The 25,119-nt window shown below is 36.6% G+C and overlaps 1 protein-coding gene across 10 annotated transcripts in view; it reads left to right on the forward strand.

Moving 5' to 3' along the window:
* Positions 1-25,119, forward strand: part of RBFOX2 (RNA binding fox-1 homolog 2) — a 253,113-nt gene that overhangs the window by 147,907 nt on the left and 80,087 nt on the right. Inside the window, exon 1 of one of the 10 annotated variants that reach the window (XM_063074847.1) lies at positions 14,737-15,257. The exons of 8 other annotated variants lie outside the window; for them this stretch is intronic. In XM_063074847.1, the coding sequence (XP_062930917.1) occupies positions 15,213-15,257 (45 nt within the window). In that variant the 5' untranslated portion in view covers positions 14,737-15,212. Of the gene's footprint in view, positions 1-14,736; positions 15,258-24,910; positions 24,932-25,119 lie in introns of those variants that run through there. One more of the 10 variants, XM_063074850.1, reaches the window with a different exon arrangement.

Here is a 25,119-nt window from a genome sequence, read left to right on the forward strand (position 1 = left end):
TATTTTTGTTGTCAAGTCTAAGAGCTCTGTACCTAAGCCCTAAGTCCTGACAATTTTTTGTGTCATTTTGTTTTGTTTCCTAAAAGTTATATAGTTTTGTGGGGATGAATGTATGGGCTCCCTACTTTTCCTTTTGTACTTGGGCAGGGATGCTGGGACACCTGCATCAGCCTGGTGAGGGTAGAAGTCGAGGCTCCTCTCTTGGCCTTTGCTGACCTGGGTGGGAAAGAAGTGGTGTTTGGCTGGATTAGAGAGTCTACGTATTTTCTTACTTGCTAGGCTGCCCCTTTCCTTGTCCTTTGGTTGTAGAGAAGAGGCTTTTGTTGGGGACTTCTTTGTCTGTGCCTGTTGGTGTTTCCAGGTTCTTCAGCTCCAAGTCTGGGCTGTACGAGGTAAAGAGAAAATCCAAGGAACTCATCACCCTGTCCTGAGGTCCCTATCCAGTTTGTTTTCTTCTCTCTAACCTTTAGGAGTTTTCTTATATTGTTTAATATATAAAGTGTCTATGGTTTTAAATTGTACTTAGCAGAAAGAATAGAGAAAAGTGTCTGTATTCCATCTTCCTGGAAGCAGAAGTCAGTAGTTTAGTTTTATGTTAATAGAATAGTGTGTCTGTGAAAGAGAAGTGTGCGTGTAAATTAATGTATAAATATAAATGTTCCTAGAGAAGTAAATGGTCTATGAAATTAACTTATAAATATAAATGTGAGTATGAAAATTAATATTAATATGAATGTTCCAAGAGAAATAAATGGTACATATATTATCTCCCAAATTGCCTTTCTGTGTTAAATTTTTTTTTAGGAATTAAAATTCTAAGAATCATAGGGCTCCACAGAAATTCAGGAAGTACATATTTATCTAAGTATTCATTTTGAATAAAGCCTTCATGTTTTCTTTTCCTGGTATGCTCCTCCTAGAAGTTTTTGTTGTTTGCTTTTGATCGATGGCAAGTTTTAAAAACTTTTGAGAAATTTTCCTTAAAATATACTATTTTTCTGGTCATTATTCAAATGTAATTATCAGTCTGCAACATATTCCAGCTGGGTCTCTGTCTCTTTTAATTTATCCCCGGTGCATGTCCATTGTAGACATACTGGCTACAGTTTGATAGCCATTATTTGACATGTTGTTGCTTATTATGTCAGCAGTTGTAATTTGTTTCCCTGATTTGCCATTATTTATGTCATGGCTACCTTTTTTAAAAGCTAAAGAAGGACACATTTGTATAGTTAATACAGGTCCACAGTCCTTTATCTGAAGCCCTTGGGGCCAGATATATATCATAATCTGGAATCTTTTGGAATTTAGAAAGGATATGGAATACATATGCTCTATATTAGGGTAACCCCCAAGTTGGGTACAGGGCAACACTTCATCGTCACACTAGTTCATCTGTTTACAGGTAAATGTTTTTTGAATATTCGTACCATAATGGCCTTATGTCCACGTCAATTTAGGTCACATTTGTAACTAAATGAATTCCTCTTCCACTACCACAAAAGGGGGGGCGGGGAGGATAGAGAAGAAAAAAACTTAGTTTTCCAGGCTTTTTGGATTTTGGAATTAAAGATAAGGGGATAAGGGATTTTTGATTTGTGTGGGTAGGGCAGTCAGCAAGCCTCCTTAGAGTAAAAGTCCCTGTTTTTAGCCCTGCTCTCCCTACTGTTTAACCAATGAGTTGGTGCTGCTGGCCTGGATTTGCCAACTATGATTGTTTCCAATATGAAAACAAAAGCGGCTATTGATTTAATCCTGTTATATGGTGTTGATCTTAAAAATCGTTGGATTCATACTAGGATTTTGGGTTTAATCCTGTAAGGATCAGACTAACTTTCATCTTACTTATCCTAAATCCTTCTTTAATCTTATTAATTATGCCAGGCTATGTTCCCAAGGGCCAGGGTATATGTATATATATAGTATGTATTTATACAATTATTTTCCAAAGGTATCTCTTTATGTCTCTCTATCCTTCCCTCTTTGAAAGAGAAGATCAGCTTCCTCACAGAGCCTGAGAGCCATGAATACTGCTCCAGAGCAGCATTGATATTGCAAAGGTGACATCAGTTCTGTATTTTTACACCTAAGATTAAAGTAGGTCTTGGCGAGGCCTTCTGAGAGGGAATCTAGTCTTAGTTTTGGATTTCCTGACATGGCATATGGCACTCTTCTGAAAGGAGAATGTTTTTGAGTATAGAGGTTCTTAGTCAAAAACTATTAGTTACATTAATTGTAATTGAGACACCACTCTCTATAGTGGAACCGAAAAGCAGTTCTTAACTTCTGACCTTTGCACTGAAATTGAACTGAGTGCTTTAAGAAAAGAAAATACACATTTGATCTTGGGTCTTTTTGTTTCCACTTTGCAGAATATAACTGATTCTGACCTTGTACTTTGTTTCTTTTTTTCAAAAGAAAATTGTCAATGACCATCCTTTTCAAGCAATCAAAATAATAGATCCTAGCTAACCAAAGTTAGTATTATTTGTTCTTATTTCTACTTTTAGGGGTGGGAAATTGATCAAAAGTTTTATTGATTGATTCAGGAACCAGTAAACCTGTACCAAATGTTCTTTCTTGAGGTGCTGTGTGATTATTTTTCCTCTAGTTATTAGGTGGTGGTGGTGGTGGTGATTATTGTTTTTAACTACCTTGCAAACATTACATAGTTTTGACTTAGAGTAACTAGTGTAGATTCCTTCAATTGCTGTAGCATGATGGTTTTGTGTCTTGGGGGGAAAAACCCTGGCAAGCTCTGTTAACCCTTCTACACTTATTTAACTTATGACTTAATTACTCAAAGTTTTTTAGATATAAAAGATATACTAAATCATTGTATTATGAATTCAAACTGGCCTTATTTTTTAATATTTTATATTCAGCTATTCCTTCTTTTCCAAATGAAATGGGTACAAAGTGTTTTTATGCATGTATATTTATGAATGTTTACTTTGCATATTTATTTTGAAAGAAATCAAGGGAATTTCTTTGCAAAAGGTAAAGATGAGTCTTCCTTAATGAAACTCATGTAGTGCTGACACTGATCCTGTGATCATCATAAGTTATTACCATAATCTAATTATATAAATGGGAAAAATTTAGGGTTCAGGAACTCACTTTAGGTGGTGGAGTAATTGTATATATGCATGGTTTGCCAGAAGTGAGGAGGAGCAACTTTGATTTCTAATCTGCTTTGGGGGGAAGCTCCATATCAGGACTGCACAGAAACATTCAGTGAAACAGCTCCTTTATCATAAAGAGAATTTTAATTTAAAAATGTTCTTGTATCATGAACAGAGTAAGCAACAGCCAGCTACACTGGGCATTTATCTCCTTCAAACCACATTACCCATAATTGCTGCATTAAATCAAAGTCAGAAGAGATTACAGGTTTGAATGGAGCAAGGGGCTAGTGCCAACCCAAGGATTCCCACACTGCTGCCTTGCTGCTGGCAGAGCCCTGTCCCTTTCCCCAGTAGAGATACAAGTCAGGTGAAGCTGTTAGATGCCTGACAGGTCATCTGTAAAGCACCAGCCTGGTGAACACAGTCCAGGAGAGGCAGTTCCACGTTCAAGACCACATGGCCTCCTCTTTTGGTTCGTTTTTTATTTTGAACACAAAGGAATGGTTTCTCATTGTTTTTCAGCACTTCTAGATAAAAAGGGAGAACATGTTACCTGCTTTGCACTTGAGGAGATTCGCTTGGGCATAAAAATCACTGCTATTTTCTTTGCTCCTTTATGTATTAATATTCCCTTTTTGGTCAAGCCTGGTCTTCTCTCTCGATTCATTCAACAGAAATTGATTGCCCTACATTGGGTGTGTACGTACGGCTCCCCTCCACCCTCCATTCCCTGCCAGTTGCCTTTCCTCCCTTTACATACTTGAGTCTCTTGTTGAGGCCAGTTATTCCTCAGATAGAGATCTGGCTTTATGACTCAGAAAATTCTCAATCTCCTTTAAATGCCCTTAAGAAGGAGATGATAGTGGTGAAGACAGCAGTGATGATGATAACAGCAGCTATAATTTAGTAATCACTATATGCCAATCGTATTGATATATTGACTGATTTACTCATCGCAATAACACTATGAGTTAGGCGCTATTATCTTCTTTTTCAAGATGAAGAACTTGAGGCAGAGAGGTGTTAAATAACGTCTCCAAAATTACACAGTTAGGAAGTGATGGCACTAAAATTTGAATCCAAGTGGTCTGGCTTCAGAGCCCTGGAATCATAACCACATGCTATGTTGCTTATGTACACCAACCAGGCACTCTGCTGGGTGTTAGGGGTAAGATAGACTGTGTAGTCTCTGCCCTCCTGGAGTGGGAGAGACAGAAATGATGTGTATGACAAGTTGAGAAGGACGTGTGCAAGTGCTAAGAGGGTTATGTAGCAGGGGTCTAACCTAGACTAATCAGAGGTAATTTTCAGAAAAACCTGCCTTTCTACTTCTGCTTAAATCTCATATCTAGCTTGCTACCATACCCCTTGAGTATAACAAACATATTCAGTTCAGTTTCTCCCACTGTACTCTCCCAACACCCTTTTAACACCAGATGTGTGGGGATTTCTCCCCACCAGCAGCAGGCAAGCAACCAATTCCACAATTCAGTTCTGACACTGTCTATCTGGAGGTATTGTCAGGTCCCACCCCACTTCAGATGCCAGTTGCAATTGGAGCATGGACAACCTTGTGGAAATGTGATTGTACAAAAAGGGAATGATCTAATACTAATAGACTAAGTAGGGAAACCCAGCATGGCCTGTTTGTTCAGATTCTTCTTGGCCTCTCTGTGCAGCATTTCTTCTTCCTGGGTATGGGGCAGGATCCCTCCTGAAATGGGGGTCTTGTCACCTACAGTCAGACAAGGTAGGTGAGAGGATTCCTTTATGGCCAGCACCAAGACAGAAAGGCAAGGTAAGATTAGAGTTCTGCTAAGGAGCCAAAGAACTGTGGATGAAAACCAATATATCATAATATCACACCTCTAGTCTTCCTTTTCCTAACTTTCTCTGTAGTGTTTTAGGGCACAATGGTATTTTTCCTTCATCTCCCTTTACTATTTCCTCTTCCACCAAAGAAAATAACTAACCTTACAAATACTCATTGCAATAGGTGGGGCAGGAATTCATAATTTTAATTTTTTAACAGCTCTATTGTGGTATAATTGATATACAATAAACTGCACATATTTAAAGCGTATAATTTAAGTTTTGACATATGTATGCATCCATGAAATCATCACCACAACCAAGATAATTATTGATTTTCTCCAAAAGTTTCCTCATGCCTCTTTGTAATCCTTCCAACATCCCCTCCCCCTCTTGTGGCATATATCTAAGCAACCACTGATCTGTTTTCTATCATTGTAGATTAGGTTGTATTTTCTAGTATTTTATAAAACTGGAATTATACAATAAATACTCCTTTTTTTGCCTGGCTTCTTTCACCCAGCATAATTATTTTGAGATTCATCCATGGTATTGCACATACTGATGGTTCATTCATTTTTATTGCTCAGTTGTGTTCAACTGTGGATAAACCACACTTTATTACTCATTTATCTGTTGATGGATATTTGGATTGTCTCCAGTTTTAGGCTATGACAAATAAATCTTCTATAAATATTCACATATGAGTCAATATATAGATATACTGTATGCTCTCATTTCTCTTGGATAAATACTTAGAACTAGAATGGATGGATCATATAGTAGGTGTATGTTTAACTTTTTAAGAAATTGCTAAACTGTTTCCACATTGTTTATACCATTTTACATTCCCCTCAGCAGTATATAAGACTTTCTCCATAACCTTGCCAACACTTGATATTGTGAGTCTTTTTAATTTTAGTCATTCTAATAGGTATGTAGTGATATCATTATGGTTCTAATTTCCTAGTGAATAATGATATTGAGCATCTTTTCATGTGCTTATTTACCATCTTCTTTAGTCATGTTCAAATCTTTTGCCTTTTTTTTTTTTTTAAATTTGTTTTTTTATGGTTGAGCTTTGATAGTTCTTATATACTCTGGGTATAAGTCCTGGGCTGGCCAGAGTATTGCCTTGTAACACCAAGGTCAAGGGTTCTGTTCTCTGCACTGGCCAGACACCGATCCTCCCCCCCTCCCACCCGTCCCCCTCCCCGACTTCTCTGGATACAAGTCCTTTATCAGATATATGGTTTGCAAATATTTTCTCTCGGTTGTGGCTTGTATTTTTATTTTCCTCACAGTGTCTTTTGATGAGCAGAAGTTTTTATTGAAGTCCATTTAACTAGTTTGTTCTTTTATGGGTTGTGTCATCTCTTAGAAATCTTTGCTACTCCAAGGTCACAAAAATTTTCTCCTATAAGTTTTATAGTTCCATGTTTTACATTTTTAGGTCTATGGTCCATTTTGAGTTAAATTTTGTATATGGTATAAGGTATGGATCTGGGTTCCTTTTTATTGTGTATGGATATCCAGTTGTTCTGGTACCATTTGTTGAAAAGACTGTTCTTCTCTGAATTGCCTTTGCACCTGTGGATCTATTTCTGGACTTTCTATTCTGTTCCCTTGATCTATTTTTCTCTCTTGACACTGGTGCCACACAGGGATGTGTGTGTATTATGATCTTACAGGGATGTGAGTATTATGGGATCTATTGGACTTCAGAAAAGTGACAAGTATCATAAAGCTCAGGTATAGGATTTGATTTCGGTACATGCCTAGAAAAAAGATAGTCATAAACCTTTAAAAATCTGTTTGTAAATAATGGAATGAAGTAGAGAGATATACTGTGTTCATGGTCTGGAAGAATTAATATTCTTGGATGTTAATTCTCCCCAAACTACTCTATAGTTTTAATGTAATCCCAATCAGAACCCCAGACAGATTTTTGTAAAAATTGACAAGGTGATTTTAGAATTCATATGGTAATGCTGAGAACCTAGAATAGTTAAAACAGCTTTAAAGAAGAAAAACAAAGTTGGAGGACTAAGGCTGATTTTAAGCTACAGTAATACATTGTGGTATTGCTGTCAGTATAGAGGTTTACCATCTTAATGTTATGCAATGAGACTGTGTCAGTTAGGTTTTGCTAGGTAACAAACTTCCCCAAAACTTAATGGCTTAAAGCAGTGTTAATCATTTATTTACTCCCTATTCTGTGGGCCAGGAATTTGGTTGGTTTTTCTAGTTTGGGGAGGATTGCTGGGCCTGGAGGATCTAAGACTATCTCAGTTTCGCGTCTGGCAATTGGTAGGTTGGTTAGTCTGAGAGCTCAGCTGAAACAGCTCACCTCTATTCCTCTAGGTCTCTCATCCTTCACACTTCTTCACACATTAATGCCAGGGTTCCAGAGAGTAGTGAACAGGCACACCTGTCAAGCCTCTGCTTCCATCGCATTTGCTAGTGTCCCCATGGCCAATGTGAGGCACAAGGCTAAGACCAAATTCAAGGGGCGAAGAAAAAATTCCATTTCTTGATGGAGGAGCTGTGAAATATTGTGACCATTTTTTGCAATTTACCACAGAGATATTATGAGTTAATTGAGATAAAAGTTTTTGTGGAGGAGAAAGAGCTCTATTATATAAGATAATGTATGTAAAATCATTTGTTGTCATATTTCCCTAACAGTATCAGAATATTTACAGTTATAATATTATCTATCTTTCTGGATTTAAAGTGAATGACTATTGTCCTATCGTTTATGGATACATTTTATTTTTTAGTAGTACTGATTTAGAATGAAAGCATAATATAAGACACTTCTAACAAAAATACTAATTCCTTGTCTCAGTTTGCACGTCATGTCTCTCACTCTAAAATATAATAATGCATTTCACCTGTTCCACAGTTTACCCATTCTTCTTTTGTACCAGGTGTCATGTAAAGGAGTATTTCTGTATTTAACTGTGATTTGCTGTTTTCTGGTAGTCATAATTTAAAGCATTCCCATTGGTGTAGAAATTCAGCAGTTCTCATAGTACTTCAGAACCAATAGAACTCTTACATGAATATTTTTAAATAGGCTTTCGACTTTTTTTTGGATGTATTTACCTGCCTGCCATTCTTTGAGCACCGTAAGTATGGCTTCATTTATACCATGCTGTTTTATGCATTTGGAATGCTTTCCTGCTGCCTCAGAGCTCCTTGCCACCACCCCATTCCATCTGAAAAGCTCTTGCTTGTTTTTCACAATTTATTTAAAGCATTAATTGCTTGTGAGATATTCCTGGTTTCTTTCACCCTAGGAAATTAGATGGTGGCGGTGGTGGCTGCAGCAGCACTTGCTGCTTTATTTATTTTCTCCCAAGCCAAGTTGTAATAAGTATGGCACTTATCAGATGGCATTTTGGTGTTTATTATTTTCTACTTTTTATCCCCTATATTTTCAGCTTCTTGAGAGCTTTTTCTTTTCTTTTCTTTTTTGGTAGCTGGCCAGTTTGGTGTTATCGGCACCACACTCTAGCCAACTGAGCTAACTGGCCATCCCCTCTTTGAGAGCTTTTTGTATTTCTAGGACTTCACACAATGTTGGGGATATCTTGATTGAATGAATGAGTGTTGACTGAATGAACAAATTAGGGATGATCTGTGATTAGTAGTTTCAAGTTATTGCAGACCCTCCCTTTTTTATATACTGATAGGCATATACTGTGTAAAAGGTATTAGCTTAATTCTTTGAGAGAAATAGAAAGATGAACGGACATGTCCTACCTTAATGTCCCCTAATCATCTAATAGATAAACAAATATGCCTTAAAATAAATGTAAAGTGCCATGTTAAGTTCTAAGGAAAGAGAAATTACTTTTCGCTGGAAGTAATCACGAAGAGCTTTGTGGAGCAGATAGCATTAAGGTAGGCCTTGAAGGGGCCCATTTTAAGATCTGGACATTTTGCAGTAGTAGAAAACAATATGATCAAAGGCACAGAGGCAAAGAAAAACAAAACAAAATAAAAATTCACCTGATAGAGGCAACAGTGGGTAGTTGTGAATATATTAGTAATTGTTTTCATACTTTATTGCCACTTGGAAAACAAAGTAGTACCTCAAGATTGAAAGTTTCCTTAAAATTCATATGCAGGCATTATGTCTGTTTTTCATTCTGACCCTGTGTTTATAGTTTTGCTGCCATCCTTTTACTCATATTACTAAACCAAATCTCTTAAAACTCTTGAGCTCCTATTTGCTAAATTCAGTAATTTTTTCTAAATCCTCATTCTCTTTAACTTTTCTGTGTTTCTACTTGACATCCTTATATATTCATCTCTGGTATCAATTTACGAAATACCTTCCCTAGTGTAAGAGATGCGGGTTTGAAGAAAAGTAACAGATGTTCACTGTGTCCTGGCTTTTGTGAATAGTCCACGATCCTGCTTAATCTTTTTATCCTGTGTTGCTATTTCTGCCTTCTAGAAGTAAGTATTCCTTAAGGTTCTGTTTTCAGCACTTTGTCTTCTTTCTGTATCTCCTCCTGACCCATCTTTCTTTTTCTCTTTCTTTTTTCTTGGAGTATGTGGTTGGTGTTCAATAAATAATATGGGAGATAAATCTCAATCCCATTATGGCCTTGGCTGTTTGTGCTATACTCTTTTTGGATCTTCATCTCTAACCCTGACCTCTACACTCTGAGCACTACGTGCAACTCTGAGTGCCTGCTAGACATTTTCTATTGGGTGGTCACCCATAACTTCAAAGCAGTTCATACTTCAGGTTTCCATATTTTAGCAGTGTTATTCTTATTTGGCCAGTCAGCTGGACTTAGAACCTTAGTGTTATATTTAATTACCTTTTCTCATACCCTGCATGTGGACAGTCTCCAATTACTGTGTGGATGCTGTTTGTCATGTCTCTTACATCTGTACTTTATTTCTACTGCTCATACATGTTCTTTGCATTAATAGTCTGTAGACTGTTGTAACAGTAGCCTTTAGCTGGTCTTCCCACCTTTAGGTTGTTCCCTTTTTTTGTTCTTCCTACCAGCAGCCACCAGAGCCATTTTCACAAAACGTTATTTTTGTAGCACTCTTTCCCTCTTGAGCAATCTTTAAAGGTAAGGTCTAAAATACATATCTCGATGTCCTGGGCCCTCTACAGTGATTCCTACCTAGTTGCCTTGTCATTTGCCATATTCATCCACAGTTGAGTCGACTGGTTCACACAGACCCCTAAGTCAGTCAATCTTGCATGTTGCTAATGACATATGTGTTTTGCCTGCATATATATCTTTCTCTCCCCATCCCCTCCATCCTCATCTATCTAGCTCAAGCCCTGTCTTTTTTTGAAGTTCTACATTACCCTAGTACAGAATATTGCTACTAAAACCAAACTTTTACCTTAAAGCAGAAATCTCTTCAGTCTTTGCTGAAGCATTCTACCCTGAGGGTCTCGCTAGTATTCTTGAACACTTTGCAGGATTGTGGCATAGGTAGAAGGAAAGGAAAAGGAGAGGAGAAAACAGGAATGAGAGAGTAGAAGAGAAAGCAAGGAATCTCATATTTCCTGGTTAATTTGATTGACTAAACTTATCCAGTGCTTGGTAGGTCTTAAGCCCCCAAGGGTTGTAAATGTACAGATGGAACTGCAGTGGCACCAACCACGTTCCCTGGCATGGAGCTGATGGTAGATGGTCTGCTTTGTCCTTAGCAAAACTTAAGTTTCATAAATCTCATGATGATTTTTAGCTATCTTACTCTTGAATATGAGGTCTATTTCTAGGTCTAGATCTATTTCTCTCTGATATCATTACATTCTGTTTAACAGCCATGTTCTAGGTGTGCCAACTGCTAAAGCTTATGTTGAAAAAATGAATTAGTATGCATGTCTCTGCTAGTGAAATCTATAGAAATAGACATGAAAGGCCATTTTCTATATTTATGTTTCTAATTGATCAGTACACAACAACTTTAATACTATAAAGCATTCATGGTATTGCAGAGTGTACACTTTTCCAAATGGAGTAAATTGGTGTTGTCAGCAAATAACTCTGAGCTTATTATGGAGAATCAGTCTCCTTATTTCTGGAATTTTTGAGTGAATATGATAGTATTTAACACTTAAAGGAAATACCCAATCTGTTCTGAGGGAGCAAATCACTTAGTAATAATTTCTGAGCTGAAAATATTTTCATTTTGGTTTCTATTTTCTTAATTACTTTGATAATGGAAAAAATATTGAAACAATGTTGAGCTCCTGATCCATGCATGGAATCTCTTTCTGTTAATAACTAAGGCTGCATTATTCTATAGAAAGACCATATCAGGAAAGGAGAGAGAGGCCTTTCAACACTAACACTTGTAATTTGATTTTTTGTAGTGTGCTTTGTCTTGCAGGTGAAAGTTTCACCTTTCTTTCTACAAGTATTTTTTAGAATTTTGGTTTGACTAAATTAATGGTCTTTAATGATAATAACAGTTAAAAATTTTTTACAGAAAGAAGTGGATAAAAAGGCAAGGTGAAGTTCAGGGAGTTATAATTCAAATACTAGGGCTGTCCAGTTAGGTTAGTTAGTTAGAGCATGGTGTTATAACACCAAAGTTAAGGGCTCAGATCCCCATACCGGCCAGCTGCCAAAAAAAAAAAAAAGTAATATAATTCAAATATTCAATTATTTTGACATTTTTCTGAAAGGCTAGACCTGGGCGCAGTTTAGGCACAACCTAGGTATAAGATACATGAGTCAGATTATTGTCTGTATCCTCCAGTCTTAAATGAGAGTTTATGGGTATGCCATCATGTTAGGTAAAGCAAATATGATAATATAAATTAGAGACTGAGAGAGTATTATTAATTTTTAAAGTACTTGTACTGAAAGTAAAGTCTGTTTTGGTTCCCTTAAACTTTTAACAAGATAAATTATAGGAGCAATAAATCCTAATTTAAATGTATTTGAACAGACTAGAAACTTATCTCTAAAGTAGTAGGTGAAAACAGACCATCTCCCATCCTACCCCCTGTAGGTATTGGTTTTGTCTTCTGACTATTTAATATATATATATGTATTTATGTGTGTATATATACACATATGTGTATGTGTGTGTATATATATATATATATACACGTGTATATAGTATACATACATGCACTCTATATGTATCAGGTGTTTGTATATATGGTCATTTGTCATTTAACGATGGGGACATATTCTTAGAAATGCGTCTTTAGGCGATTTCGTCATTGTGGGAACATCATAGAGTACTCACACAGACCTAGGTGATATAACCTATTACAAACCTATTATCGTACGGAACCACTATCATATATGCAGTTCGCTGTTGACTGAAACATCATTTATGTGGCATATGACTGTATATAAAACGTATTTACGTGGCATATATGAGGGTACTTCACAAAGTTCATGGAAAGATTCATATTATCTTTTAATTCAATTTTTTCACGAACTTCTTTGAAGTACCCTTGTACTGGGGTGTGTGTGTGTGTGTGTGTGTGTATGGCATATATATAATATATATGGCATATATTGGTGTGTATGTCAACCAATAAGTTATATATATGCATGTGTATATACATATGTAACGTATTTGACTTATAACTAATTATAGGCATAACTTATTGATTGACATATACTTAGATACATACATAATACCCCCATATAACTTCATTTACAAATATTGAATTATGTTCTTCACATTATTCAACAACATAATTTTTTTTTATAATATATATATAGGTCTATCCTCAGGAAGAGTTTGAATCTCCAGAAATTGACTAGGCCCTCAATAATATACTTGGGGACCACTTTCAGGCTTAAATTATATCAGTTGTTCTAGGATTTGAGTTATAGTTTGTCATCTTAAATATAAGACCATCTGGGAATGTCGTCTTCTGTAATTAATTCATCCTTTATTGAACTGGGTTAACTCATGAAGTTTTAAATTTGTCAACCATATTCATTGTTACAGCTGTCTATGGTTTATACAAAGTATCATTTTCCAGTCTTTCTATCAGCAGGAATCTCAGAAGATTTAATAGTGATTTAAGCTGCTAGTTCACCAGTGTACCGTATGTGGCCAATACTGATATACTGCTATAAATGAAATGAAGTAGAGTGAAGATAACATGGCAAAGTACACAGGGAGGAAGAAGGACTGGCAAATGATTTGATTAGAAGAGGAAATTTAGTGTACGATTTTATTGCAGAACACTCCTTTTATTTCTCAATTACCATTTTAGTAGCCATATAGGGGACAGTTAGAATATATATATTACAGGCCTTTAAGGTGTGGCAAATCAGATCTAAAATGTTATGAGTTGCTAGTAATTTCTGTTAAGAATTGACAAAGCAGGGTCTTATAGTTTTAGTGGTGGGAAAGTGAGACTATAGAAATGTTCAAGAGCAGTTTTTAAAAATGTATGAGAAGTTGCTTACAATGTTTAGTTTTATGCTGTAGCAGTGTTTTACCTTTTGGCTTTACATATGTCATTATGTTTCTCATAAACTGTAAAGTCTTGACAACAGGACTGTGTCTTTTCATTTCTCCAGTGCTTAGCACAAATACCTTGTGTGTAATGCATGTTCAGTACATGTTTTAAAAATTATACTGAATTGATTCATTCTTGTCCTTCATGTGTAATACACATAGAATCAGTACCAGCAATCTGAAAATAATCTTGTACGTTGCAGTGGTCCTCTTAATATATTAGAACTGGTTTAAGACAAATGTTTAACCAAGAGAATTATCTTTAAATGTACTAAGGCCATATTGACTCTTAAAAAACAATTTCCTCTGAGCAATCCTAAAATAAATTGCAATGACCATAAAAGGAGAAAACTTGCACTGGGGGTGTTTGGGTGGGTGGGTGGTAATACATAAACTCTCACAAATGCCCTCACAGTTGCATTTAATCCTCATAGTTTAATATTAGGAGAGCATGTTATGATATTATTGGTTCTCCAAGATTAGGGAAGTCATAGCCCCTGAAACTAATTTAGAATTATTTATCATCTTGAACTTTGAATGCTTGTCCCAAATAGAGGATTTCTTAGGAGCAATAGTTATAACTGGTGTCTGTTAGTAACCGTTTATTTACACTTTTCTTCTCACTCTATGTCCTATTTTTTAGGAATTACTTAGCAGATCTCTGATTTGAGATGGGCCATTTAGGCTCTTAAAACCAACTCTTTAACCTGCTGTGCTTTGTCAGATTAACCTAACACCTGTCCATGTTTGTTACTGCTTTCAGTATCTGTTATAAAAATATGTGTGCACATGTGTGTTTGTATATAATGGTAGGGTGGGTATAGGAGCTTCCTAAAAGGGGAAAAGCAACTGGCTTTTCTGAAAAGACCTTTCCACCCCCACGTTTTTGCAGGCAGCCAGAGTTAATCCTTCCAAGTTTGATTGGAACAGCTGAGAGGGTGTACCCTGCATGTCTGAAGGCTTCCAGTAGACTCATGTTGCCTCAGAGTTTGGGCCACCTTCCTCTTTTCTAATGCTGATCCTGCCAGCTGTCTTAGCCTCTGATAAAGCACAGCGAGGGAGGTGTTAAATGATACAAAAACATACAGTGTCATGAAAGGGATCCTTTTACTGCGTGTATTAGTGTGACTTTTCCCCCCATTCCTTTCCATGGCAGAGGGTTTTATACTGTTAATCCTAACACCTGTCTCTGCCGGAGACAGCAAAAAGTTGTGTGTGTGTGTCTGCGCATGTGTGCTCCCGCCCAAGAAGGAATAGAGCAATAATACCAGCCCCATCTGCCTTTCCATGTCCTGGATTGGGAGTGTTCCCTCTGACGCACTTGAAGCCTGGAACATATATATTATTTTGGCTCCTGGATTCCTTGTGCTTCCTACTGTTTTTTGTGTGTCAGTTTAAGGAGCCCGTGTTTCCTTCCCTGGCTGTCATTCTCTGCCAAGAGAGTTTCTGGTGGAGTTGTCAGTTTAAAACCAACGGTAATAGCAAATCTCTAGTGTAGTTTTCAGTCTATAGCTAGTAATTCAGTTGTAGCTTTTTGCTGTTCCCTGGACATTTCTTCTGTTGTTGAATCCTATTGGGGAGGAGGTCTGGTGTGAACCAAGCTCTTAACTTCATCAGCTGAGCCAGCATACCTATCTGTATAGACTGGAAGTCAGCCAAGGGGTTTTTTTTTTGGTGCTACCTAGTTCCTTTGAACAGCACAGCTAGATCAAACAAGGCAAAAACTTAGACACTTTTTGTACTGTCCTTATCAGAAGATTTTTTTCCCCCTTTGCTATGTATGGTGTATATTGTGTGGATTACCAATATCCTGTTGTCCAGGTAAGCTAAGGGTAACTTGTTTTTTTTCTATATACTGTTTGATTGTGAAGGTTTTCTGGTAGAATGAAATGTTCACAGGCTTTCTGTTTTTTGACCATTTGGGGCATAGATTTCCCCAAGGTTTTTTGCTAATTTGCTGTAGCAGGATGTTTGAATTTTATCTTATCAGCGGCTGGACAGGGGTGGTTGGCTTTCAACTCTAGAAGTTCTGAAACTCCCGAGAAATTCTTGCGTGAGTGAGTGAGTGAGTGTGTGTGTGTGTGTGTGTGTGTGTGTTTGTGTGTTTTAAACAGGGTGGGCTGGCCAATCTAAATGTAACATAACAAAACCACCATACCATAGTAAACTTTAGGCTTTGTTTTAGGCAGATGAGAGGCACAGATGGCAGCTTCCAAATGTCGTTGCTGTATCCTTCAGAAAGGTAGTGTATAATAGAGGCAGCCTCCATGCTTAGGCTATTTTAGACTACTTTTAGCCTAACATTTAAGATTATATTGTGATAGGATTAGTGATAGGATTAACTTGTTGAAATCTAGCATCAGAAAATGCTAGGCTATTATCAAGCATATTCTTGAATATCTAATTGCCTTTAAACTAGTAGCAGTATAGTAAGTAAAGTTGAAGTTGAGTCCTGTATTCTGGTTTTAGCTATAGTGTTAACCACCTCTGTGTTCATGCTCAAATAACTTCATTTTTCTTGACTTCACTTTACTTGTATGTAAAATGAAGGGGTTGGACCAGATGATCTCTCATGTCATGATTCTTTGAAATAATTGATTGTGCTGAAAACCTAGAATAGGAAAATAAAGCCAATTAATATAATTAATCGTGAATTATAGATACAAGTTGGTCTCTCAGTTTATTTTGTTTGTGTTTTCACGGACCTTAATTTTTTTTTTTTCTTTCAAATGGCCATTTCTCTAATGATTAGTACCTAAGTCACAGGCTAAACAGGAATGCTTAGGGTTAGAAGAAAAGACGAACCAACTAGTACATCTTAGGACTTTGGGGCCTAAGGGCTAAACTAAACTATTTTGAATTGGACCTGTTGGGTAAGCTTTCCAGAGTAAACTCAAAATTCTCATTCAAGTCCAAAGCTACCAGTATTGGAATCATATGAGAGATATGTAGTTATGTTTCTCTTTGACTATATTCTAATACATTAGTCTGTATTATATATGTTTTATATTAACTGTATAACTGTTTCCATTATTTTACATTATTCAAATTAAGAGTATATTATATTTACCATAATTAGGTTTTGATATATTTGTGGGTTTCATTTACCTATGAACTATTTCTCTAATGACATGAAACAATAGATTGGTCTATGTAACAGCTTAAGGCTGGAATTGTCATGAGACTAGATTAGAAGCAAATCTTCTTACAGGTTAATATTGATGTGTTTTTGATGAGAAACATTTGTAAACAGTAAATTTCTGAGACCCAACTAGTGAAGTATGGGACTTGTAATAACTGTAACATAAATAAATTTGTCTGAGTTGAAAAAGTAAAAATGTTTTTCCCAAGGGAATTTTGAGGAATTAGAGATAAATGAAAAAATATAGTATGTAAAAGAATTTTTTGAGGTAGAAAATTGGCCAGTTTTCCCTCCCTCCCCAAATTATGGAGTGGATTTAAGAGTTTCTGTTCAGAAATTATGACATGGTTTGATAAAGTATTTTGCAGTGAAATTCTATTCATTTATGATAAGATTAATTTGCTACCCCACATTTTTTTGATCATTAAGATTTTGTACTGATAAATGTAGTGCTCAGTATTTGAAACTACACTTTAGTGGCTTGCTCCATTAAGTAGGTTTATTCTCTCTGAAATTAAGGTAGTTCAGAAATACAGGTAATGGGATGTTAAAATTAAAGGGTACGCTCTCCATTTCACCACATCAGCAGATTAATGGGTTTGAAAAAACAATTTTAAATTGAAGTTTAAATTGAAGTATCTGAAAGGTACTTTTGATACCAAAGTATGCTCTGGTCTGTGAAATGCTAGGGTGAAATAGCTGATAGGCTGTCCAGTTCTTTGTGGGAAGGTATTTTGCAATCTTATTTATTTATTTGTTAAGGTAACAATTTTCTTTGAATACATTTATAAATGAGTAATAGATGGTTATTTGCTATCCAAACTCTTATTTCAACTGTAGGTATAAAATGTTCTTTTTAGCTTCTATTAGATTCTTATACTTAGTTAAATCAAAGCTGCTTATTGAGTAATACTTGCTGTTGTGTACCAACATATTATGCAATTGTAAATTATCGAGGACATGATTGAATAGTATATTTTTATTAAAGGTTTTGTACCTATTTTTAATTAAGTGTTGTGAGAATTGCTAATGTTGAGATAATGAAACAGCGAATTCTCTCCAACAGTAGGCAATATAGTATTTTAGGTACTTGACTTTTCATTGCTCTTATTGTTAATAAAATCATGCCTGTCTTAAGAGTGTGCAATTGAAATTGATTCTTTTACTAGTTATAATTTTTTCAGAACCCAATCTGGGCCAAATCACTTTAAAGTACAGGTGGAGTAAATAAGTTGGGGCTTGCTAGATATAATTTAAAGGACAATGAGTGTAGTTTCCCTACTCAGAAAAATCTATTTAAGAAACTATTCCTGAATTAATTTTTATAGACACTCTTCTGGGTTAAACATTTACCACCTCTGACTGGATGGTTAAAATGTAACTGTCGTTTCAAGTTAGGGGTATTGTCTGTCATCACAGTTTTTCCTTAGGCACTTTCACTTAATCTGTCACCCAGGTGGCAAATGGGGCAGTTAGAGGAAGAGGAAGCAGTGTCTTAAATAATTGGAAGTGTAGTAAATTGTCCTGATATGAGGGTTTAGGATAGCCAAGGACAGTTTAAGGATATTAGGCATCCAGAAGGTTGAGAGACAGAAAGTTACCTATCTGAAAGGTACTTTTGATACCAAAGTATGCTCTGGTCTGTGAAATGCTAGGGTGAAATAGATGATAGGCTGTCCAGTTCTTTGTGGGAAGATGACTTTGATGTAGAGTGATATATAGTTTCTTTAATTTCTCATTCTGAATTAGTTGATTACATTCCAAATGTTTTTTAGTACCTACCATATGCCAAATACTGTGCCAGGCACAGGGATATAGTGGTGAACAAGACAGCAGGGTCACCAGTAGTTTAATAATAGAGCAATGGCATATTTTTGGTATTAGAGAGATAGCACATTTCAGTTTTCACAGGTTAATCATGAATTATTTTATTGATAATCCAGTATTGGTAAATTTGTTTATATCCCATTCCTTTTTAATATTTGTCTGAGAACCTTTTCCTTAATCTTACAGAATACAGAGAATATATACATAATTTCAGTTGTATATATGACCTTAGTTGTCTAGGGTTTGAGGTGTCTTAAAGATATGAGTAAGTTTCCCAAAGCCAGATATTAACCTACGAAATAATATTGTATAATTTATCTGTTCTCACTGATGTCTTAGTGTATTTATTTGTGGTCTTATTCTAAAGGTTCAATTTGGGGGAACAAGAAATAAAAATGAGAATTATTTGGTTTTTTTTATAAGCATATAAGGTCTAAAGCAGTTTATTTCAAATTCCACTCTTACTTTTTTTTCTACAGGGAGCTCTCTATAACTGAACTCTGCCTAAACTAGAGAAAAGAAGCTAGGGAAATAATGGAGTTAGCTATAATTTGGTTTCATTTATGTAAAAGGGAATAATGGGGGAAAGGAAATTAAAAATGGAATTGTGTTAGAGTTGCTTCTGGAAAGGTGTTTAATATCTATTAGGTGTAAATTGTTATTTACACTTAGTTAAAGTTATTGTGTGGGGCCATGCTGTGAGGAGCTTTTATACTAACAGGTTTTTATGATTGCAGGAAATGCTATCCCTTTAATGTTGCTTTTCACTTGGGTGTCAGAGGCAGCCTGGGAAAGTTACGAGCAAGCCCTGCCTTCTGGTCAGGGACTCTTGGATCTGCTTTTATTGCATTGTTGGTTCATGGGTGGAAGGTAGGGAAGCTGAGTCACATCTGTGTAGAATTTTGAAGAGCAACAACAACTAAAGTTGTGGGTTTTTTGTTTGCTTTTTTTAGTGAGTGGGTATTATTTTGTCTAGAATCTGAACTCTTCTAAGAAAGTTGAAAATAAAACCTTTGTCCCACTCTTTTTGTACATCTTCCTTTCAGCCTCAAGTTTCTAAAAGATACTGAAGCTACTGAAATAAATTTATAAATTTGAAGATATATCCAAGTACATTCTTGAGAGAAAGAATGCTTTTATAACATTTTGATAGCTAGATACTCTTCATTTTTATGTACCCATGTATGGATAAATAATGGCTAGAGATAGAAATCAAGGCATTATTGTTTGATGTGAACAAACTTTTATTCATTTACTATGTATTCAGGCACTGGCTTAAGAACTGGGGGTAGTTATAAAACACAGTTTCTACTCTGACTGTTCACAATCTAGTCATAGTTATGCAGAAATAATAACTCCAACAGTTATGTACGATGGATTAGGTACTAAGGAAAAGTATGTATACGGATAAGGTGTACCTAACCCACATGTGAGAGCAGGTAGGGCTAGGAAAGCCTTTCTTGAAAGATGAATTAGCCAGATAGGAGGCCATATTCAAAGGAATAAGAACAAAAACATGGTGTTGTCAAGGAACGAACTGCAGTTTGCTCAATGTGGCAAGGGCAGGGAGGACATGCAGTGACTCTGGACAGGCACGCTGAAGCCAGATTTTATTTTAGGTTCCTGCTTAAGAGTTAGGACTTTTTTTCCCTCTGTAGGGTGTGGGAGTAGTTGAGGGTTTTAGTCAGGGAAGTGGCCTAATGAGATTTTCATTTAGGAAGATCACTCCAGCAGTAGTGAGAAGCTTGGATGGGAAGAGTGGTAGAAGGGCGGCAGAGAGACAAGTAGGAAGCTAGATACAGAATAATGAGGTCAGAACTGAATCTGTGGTGATAGGGATGGACAGAAAGGACAGACCTAGAGAAATCAAAAGGATTTGGTTCTGATCAGCTGTGGTGTTGAGTAAGAAAGAGGAGTCTTGGAAAGACCTCAGACTTTCCATCAGATTTGGGTTTGAATCTGAGCTCTGCAGCTTGCTAGCTTGGGTAAGTTTGGGCAAGATACATATCCTCACCTAGCCTTAATTCCCTCATCTCTAAAAGGAGATTAAAATATCATTGTTGTGAGGATGAAGTGAGCTAATAATGTATGTAGTTGCCTAATAATAAGCAACCACAGACTTTCTCAAGAAATGGTAGCTATTTTACCTGTTATGAAATTTACCTATTCACCAAGAAAACAAACATGGTAAAATGAGTACAAGAATCCAAGCTTCACATATTTGGGACTTTTATCTCCTTTGTCCATTTCTATTTTCCCCCAGTACCTAGAACAGTTCCTGGCTCATGGTAGGCACTCAGATATTTGTTAAATGAATCAATGATTCAATTTTGAGAGTTTAATTTAGTTTTAGAAATGGAAATGTGGAGGTCATCAGGGTAAATGGGTGGTAATTGTAGTGATGGAATGAGTTAGGACACCTAGAGCAAATGTGTTCAGTAGTGTTAACTTCTTTGAGGTTTAAACCCTTTCAAGAATCTGAAGAATACTATGGGTCCTCACTGCACAGAAATGCAAATCATAAAACAAATTTTTAGTTTGCCACTGTGAGGAACTATATACCTTGGGTTAAGAACCTCTGGTGTGCAATATAAAGAGGTCTGAGGATGGCGTTTCAATCAATACCAATATTCAGAGGGTGGCAGAGGCAGAAGAGAAAGATGGGGTAGGGAGTGAACAGGGAAAGAGGAAAGTCAGAAAGGACTAGTATCATTTACAGCTGAGAGTGAGAGTTTCCCAAAGGAGAGAATGCCAAATGCCATAGATAAGTCAGGATACAAAATGTCCATTGCTTTTGGTCATCATTTGGAGGTCTTTGGTGACTTCAATAAGAAATATTTAAATTGAGTCACATGAGGGAAAGAAAATGGGGTTCTGGAGATTGCATGAAACACTGAGGAAACAATCAAGGAATTGGGACAACCAGGAGAAGTGCCCCTTTCCTTCATTTGTTTGTTTAACAAATATTTCTCAAGTACCTACTATGTCCCAGGCACTGTGCTGGAAGCTGGGGATAGATTCATGAAAGTGGACATGGTTTTCTCTCTTAGCTGACATTCTTATTGTGTATTTGCCTGTCTACCTCCCCATCATCCCAATCCACACCTGTTCCTCCCTTCCCAAACACACACACAGAGAAGATGCTTTAAAATGAGTTTCTCCTTGGTGCATTACTGGGCACATTCAGCCACCAGGGGAGTACAGTTGTTTTACTGGGTCAGACCCAGGCTGTTCAATTGCTCTTCTCTCTCTTGGGCATTAGGGAGCAAATTGTCCTCTATAATGCCAGTCTTTAAAGTTAGGGACACACACTTCAAAATATCATAGAGCTAGTCCAGTGCTCATTATGATCCTGTCATTCAGTTAGTTTATAAAAATCATTTTAATATTTTTTATTTTTAGCTCATACCACCACATTCTTGTGGTAGTTTTTAAGCCTATTATTGGCAGTATGAAATGTGAAGGTACTTCTACAAGTTGGTGGAAAAATAGGATTAAAAGATAATATGAATCTTTCCATGAACTTTTTGAAAATCTCTGGTTCTGGTCGTAATTGTAGAAAAGTGACATGAATCCTGGGCCTGAGGACATTTTTATTCTAGTCCTGGACTTTTCTCATGCGGGGATCCCTCATTTGCCTTTTTATTAAAAAAAAAAAAAAAAAAATCTCTTGGAGCCTGTCTCTTTCCAAGATGTGTGGAGGCTGCAGTCACACCCAAGAGGCAGGGCAGCTGAGGCTTTTCTAAGAATAGGTGTGGTGGGGTGGACAGGGAGTGGGAGAGTCTACTTGGTGCTCGAGGCTTTTTGCCAATGGTAATATAAGGGACCAGTGGGTTCAGAGAATGGTATATGGTGATTCTCAGGTTCGTTTCATATATTAGAACTGAAGACACAATTATCCCATAAATGTGATTTAGATTTTTTCCAAAAGTATACTGGGTTACTCTTGCTTCCAGGGAAACTCACCTATACCTTTTCTGCTTACTCACTTTGTGTTTAAAAAGATTTGACTTTTTATCTCCTTCTGATTGGCTGTTAGTTGCAAGTTCAGAGAGCACTATGAGGGTACTTCAGAAATGCATGGAAATATTTGTATTATCTTTTAATTCTATTTTTCCATCAGTTTTCTGAAGTACCCTCATGTATGTTCTGTCTTTAAGATCATTTTAAAAAGTGTTAAATAAGAACAGGGCTAGAAATCTATTGCATTTCTCAAAATATTTTTTTCTAATATTTGAAGATCCCATTCTTTTGTACCTATTTCTTTATATATTATGGATTATTCCAACAGGTATCTGTAAAATGCCTAAAATAGTGCCTGACATATATTGTAGGCACTCAGTAAATAGCTGTGATTGTGTCAGTTTCTCCAGGTTCTACAGATGGTTTTGTAGTTCCTGTGTTCTTTTCAGAATTGTTAAAATGATTATTAATTTAGAGAGAGCATGATGGTGTTGCATTGGCAATATGCCAGTGAATGATATTATACAGCACATTTTTAAAAGCCTGGTTCTACATTCTGCCAAACAATCCTCCTGGAGACAGCAAAAAACTGTATGTTCTCAGTGTGATTTGTGATGTTGAATTTTGATTCCTTTATGTGCTTATTTAAGAAATAGGAAGCTTACTTTTGGAATTAATCTCTGATCTTTGAGTAGCCTAATAGAGATTATAACAATAATATAGCATAACTAAAATATGTAATAAATCCTTTAGAATGGGATCTTACTTATTAGAACACTAAGAAAAGATAGAAAATCTTAATTTTTATGAGACCAGTGATAAAAATCATAAACTTATCAAATATTCACAGATTATTTTATTTGAATATTTAATAATATAAGGTAGGGAGATTATGAACTTTATATTCAGATGTTAAAGACTTTTCCAAGATTACTAGTAAAGGGCAGAATTATACCAGGACTTCTGGACTGAACCATATCTTCCATGCTTTTGTCATCATATCTTCTTAATAAGCGAACTTTAAAGAAAGTTATTCCAATAAACATTCTCCTAAACCATTTATATTTATAGCACTCTATAGTAACAGTTACTATTTACAATAATGACACAGATGTTCAGTTTGTATATAAGAAAGGATTTATTTTTTTCAATAGAGACTGAAACACAGAAGGCTGGGAAATATAAAGGGTGAATTCTTATTTAGCCAGAATTTTTAATGAAGCTGGGAAGCCTTAAGCAGTCAAATTTGTATACACCTTTGTATACACGTTAAGTTTCTTAAGCAGTTATATTTGTAGACAACTTTTCCAGAATCCCTAGGTTTTTTACAGTAGAAAAAATAAGCACATGAAATTACCTCCCTCCTCTCTTTTAGTCCTTTACCTTCATTAGGCTGGTTTGGCTTTCCAGGACAAGCAAGTTCTTGCACATTCCCATTGCCTGAAAAACCTTCCAGTCTGTGGTCATTCAGCAGCTTTTCACTTCTTCACATCTTTCATTAAATCCACTATGTCTATAAACTGTACATCAGTGAAAGATTTAAAAACAAAAATTTTTTTTTTCTTATTTAGTGTCAGATATTCATTGCTGGAATATTTTAAATCTGTATTAACTATAGTAAGCTGCTATGAATGCTTCCAGTGCTATATAATTAATGGTACCATCACATACTTAAAATATACCTGCACATGGCGCCTGCCCCTCCCTCTCTCCCCCCTCCTTCCCTACACATACACACACACACGCACACGCACACGCACACGCACACGCACACGCACACACACACACACACACACACACACACACGCGTGCGCAAAGCGCACACCAAACTGCCATTCTCCAGCAGGCCTGCTTTTGGAGTTGGGAGATGTCAGCCTGCTGGGCGGGGGTGTGGGGAGGAGGAAGAGGTGGGGCTCTACTCTGATTAATTACCTTAGGCATTCAGGGGTGGGGCTTCCTTCAGCCATCTGCCCAAGATATGGGAGGGAGCTGGAGAAAGGAGGGGGAGAGACTGCCAGAGAGGAAGAGAAAAGAAAGGAAGAAACATTAGAAAGAAAAAGGGAGGAAAACAGTGTAAAGGGAGATCAATTACCCACCCTTAAATAGCTAGGTTGGGGGGGAGGGGGGTGAAAAGAAAGCTGGGGAGGTGTGCCCCAGCACGGCTGCTTTGAAGGGTTCACCGTCTATTCCGTTTGGTTTATGGAGAAAAAGAAAATGGTAACTCAGGTAAGACTTGTGTTTCCTTGGTATGTGTCTTTTCTTATCTCTAGGATCTAAATAAAGGTTTGGGGGTGGGGTGCAGTAAGCAGAGTTTTAATTATTCTTGCTTTCTTAGAAAAGGCCAGATTTATTGTTATCAGCTGAAAAGTGTTGGTCTGTGTCTGTCGAGTCCGTGTATGTATGTGTTATGCATCCGTATCCTTTTTTCTCCCCCTTCCCTCAGCTCCATAGCAGATTCCTGTTTCCTGTACTGTGCAGCTGTAGCTCAGGAAAGACCCTGTGGGGATTTGTCTACCTCTTTGTCTTGGTTCTGAGAAGAGGGAGGGAGAGAAAGACTGCAGAGGTAGGAAGAGATTCTCGTAGACTGCCAAAAAGAGGGGAGAGAGATTGGCTTCCTTTTAAGAATTGCCGAAGAATTTGTGTTACAGGGAAATCTGATTCCTGATTCACTTTGGCTTCTCAGGATTGGCTATGCAATTGCAGTTTTTCTGCCTTCGCTCTAAACGGCTTATTAAAAATGAAGGTTAGGAA

This window comes from Cynocephalus volans, chromosome 12 (genome assembly GCF_027409185.1).
Source record: "Cynocephalus volans isolate mCynVol1 chromosome 12, mCynVol1.pri, whole genome shotgun sequence".
NCBI lineage: Eukaryota > Metazoa > Chordata > Mammalia > Dermoptera > Cynocephalidae > Cynocephalus > Cynocephalus volans.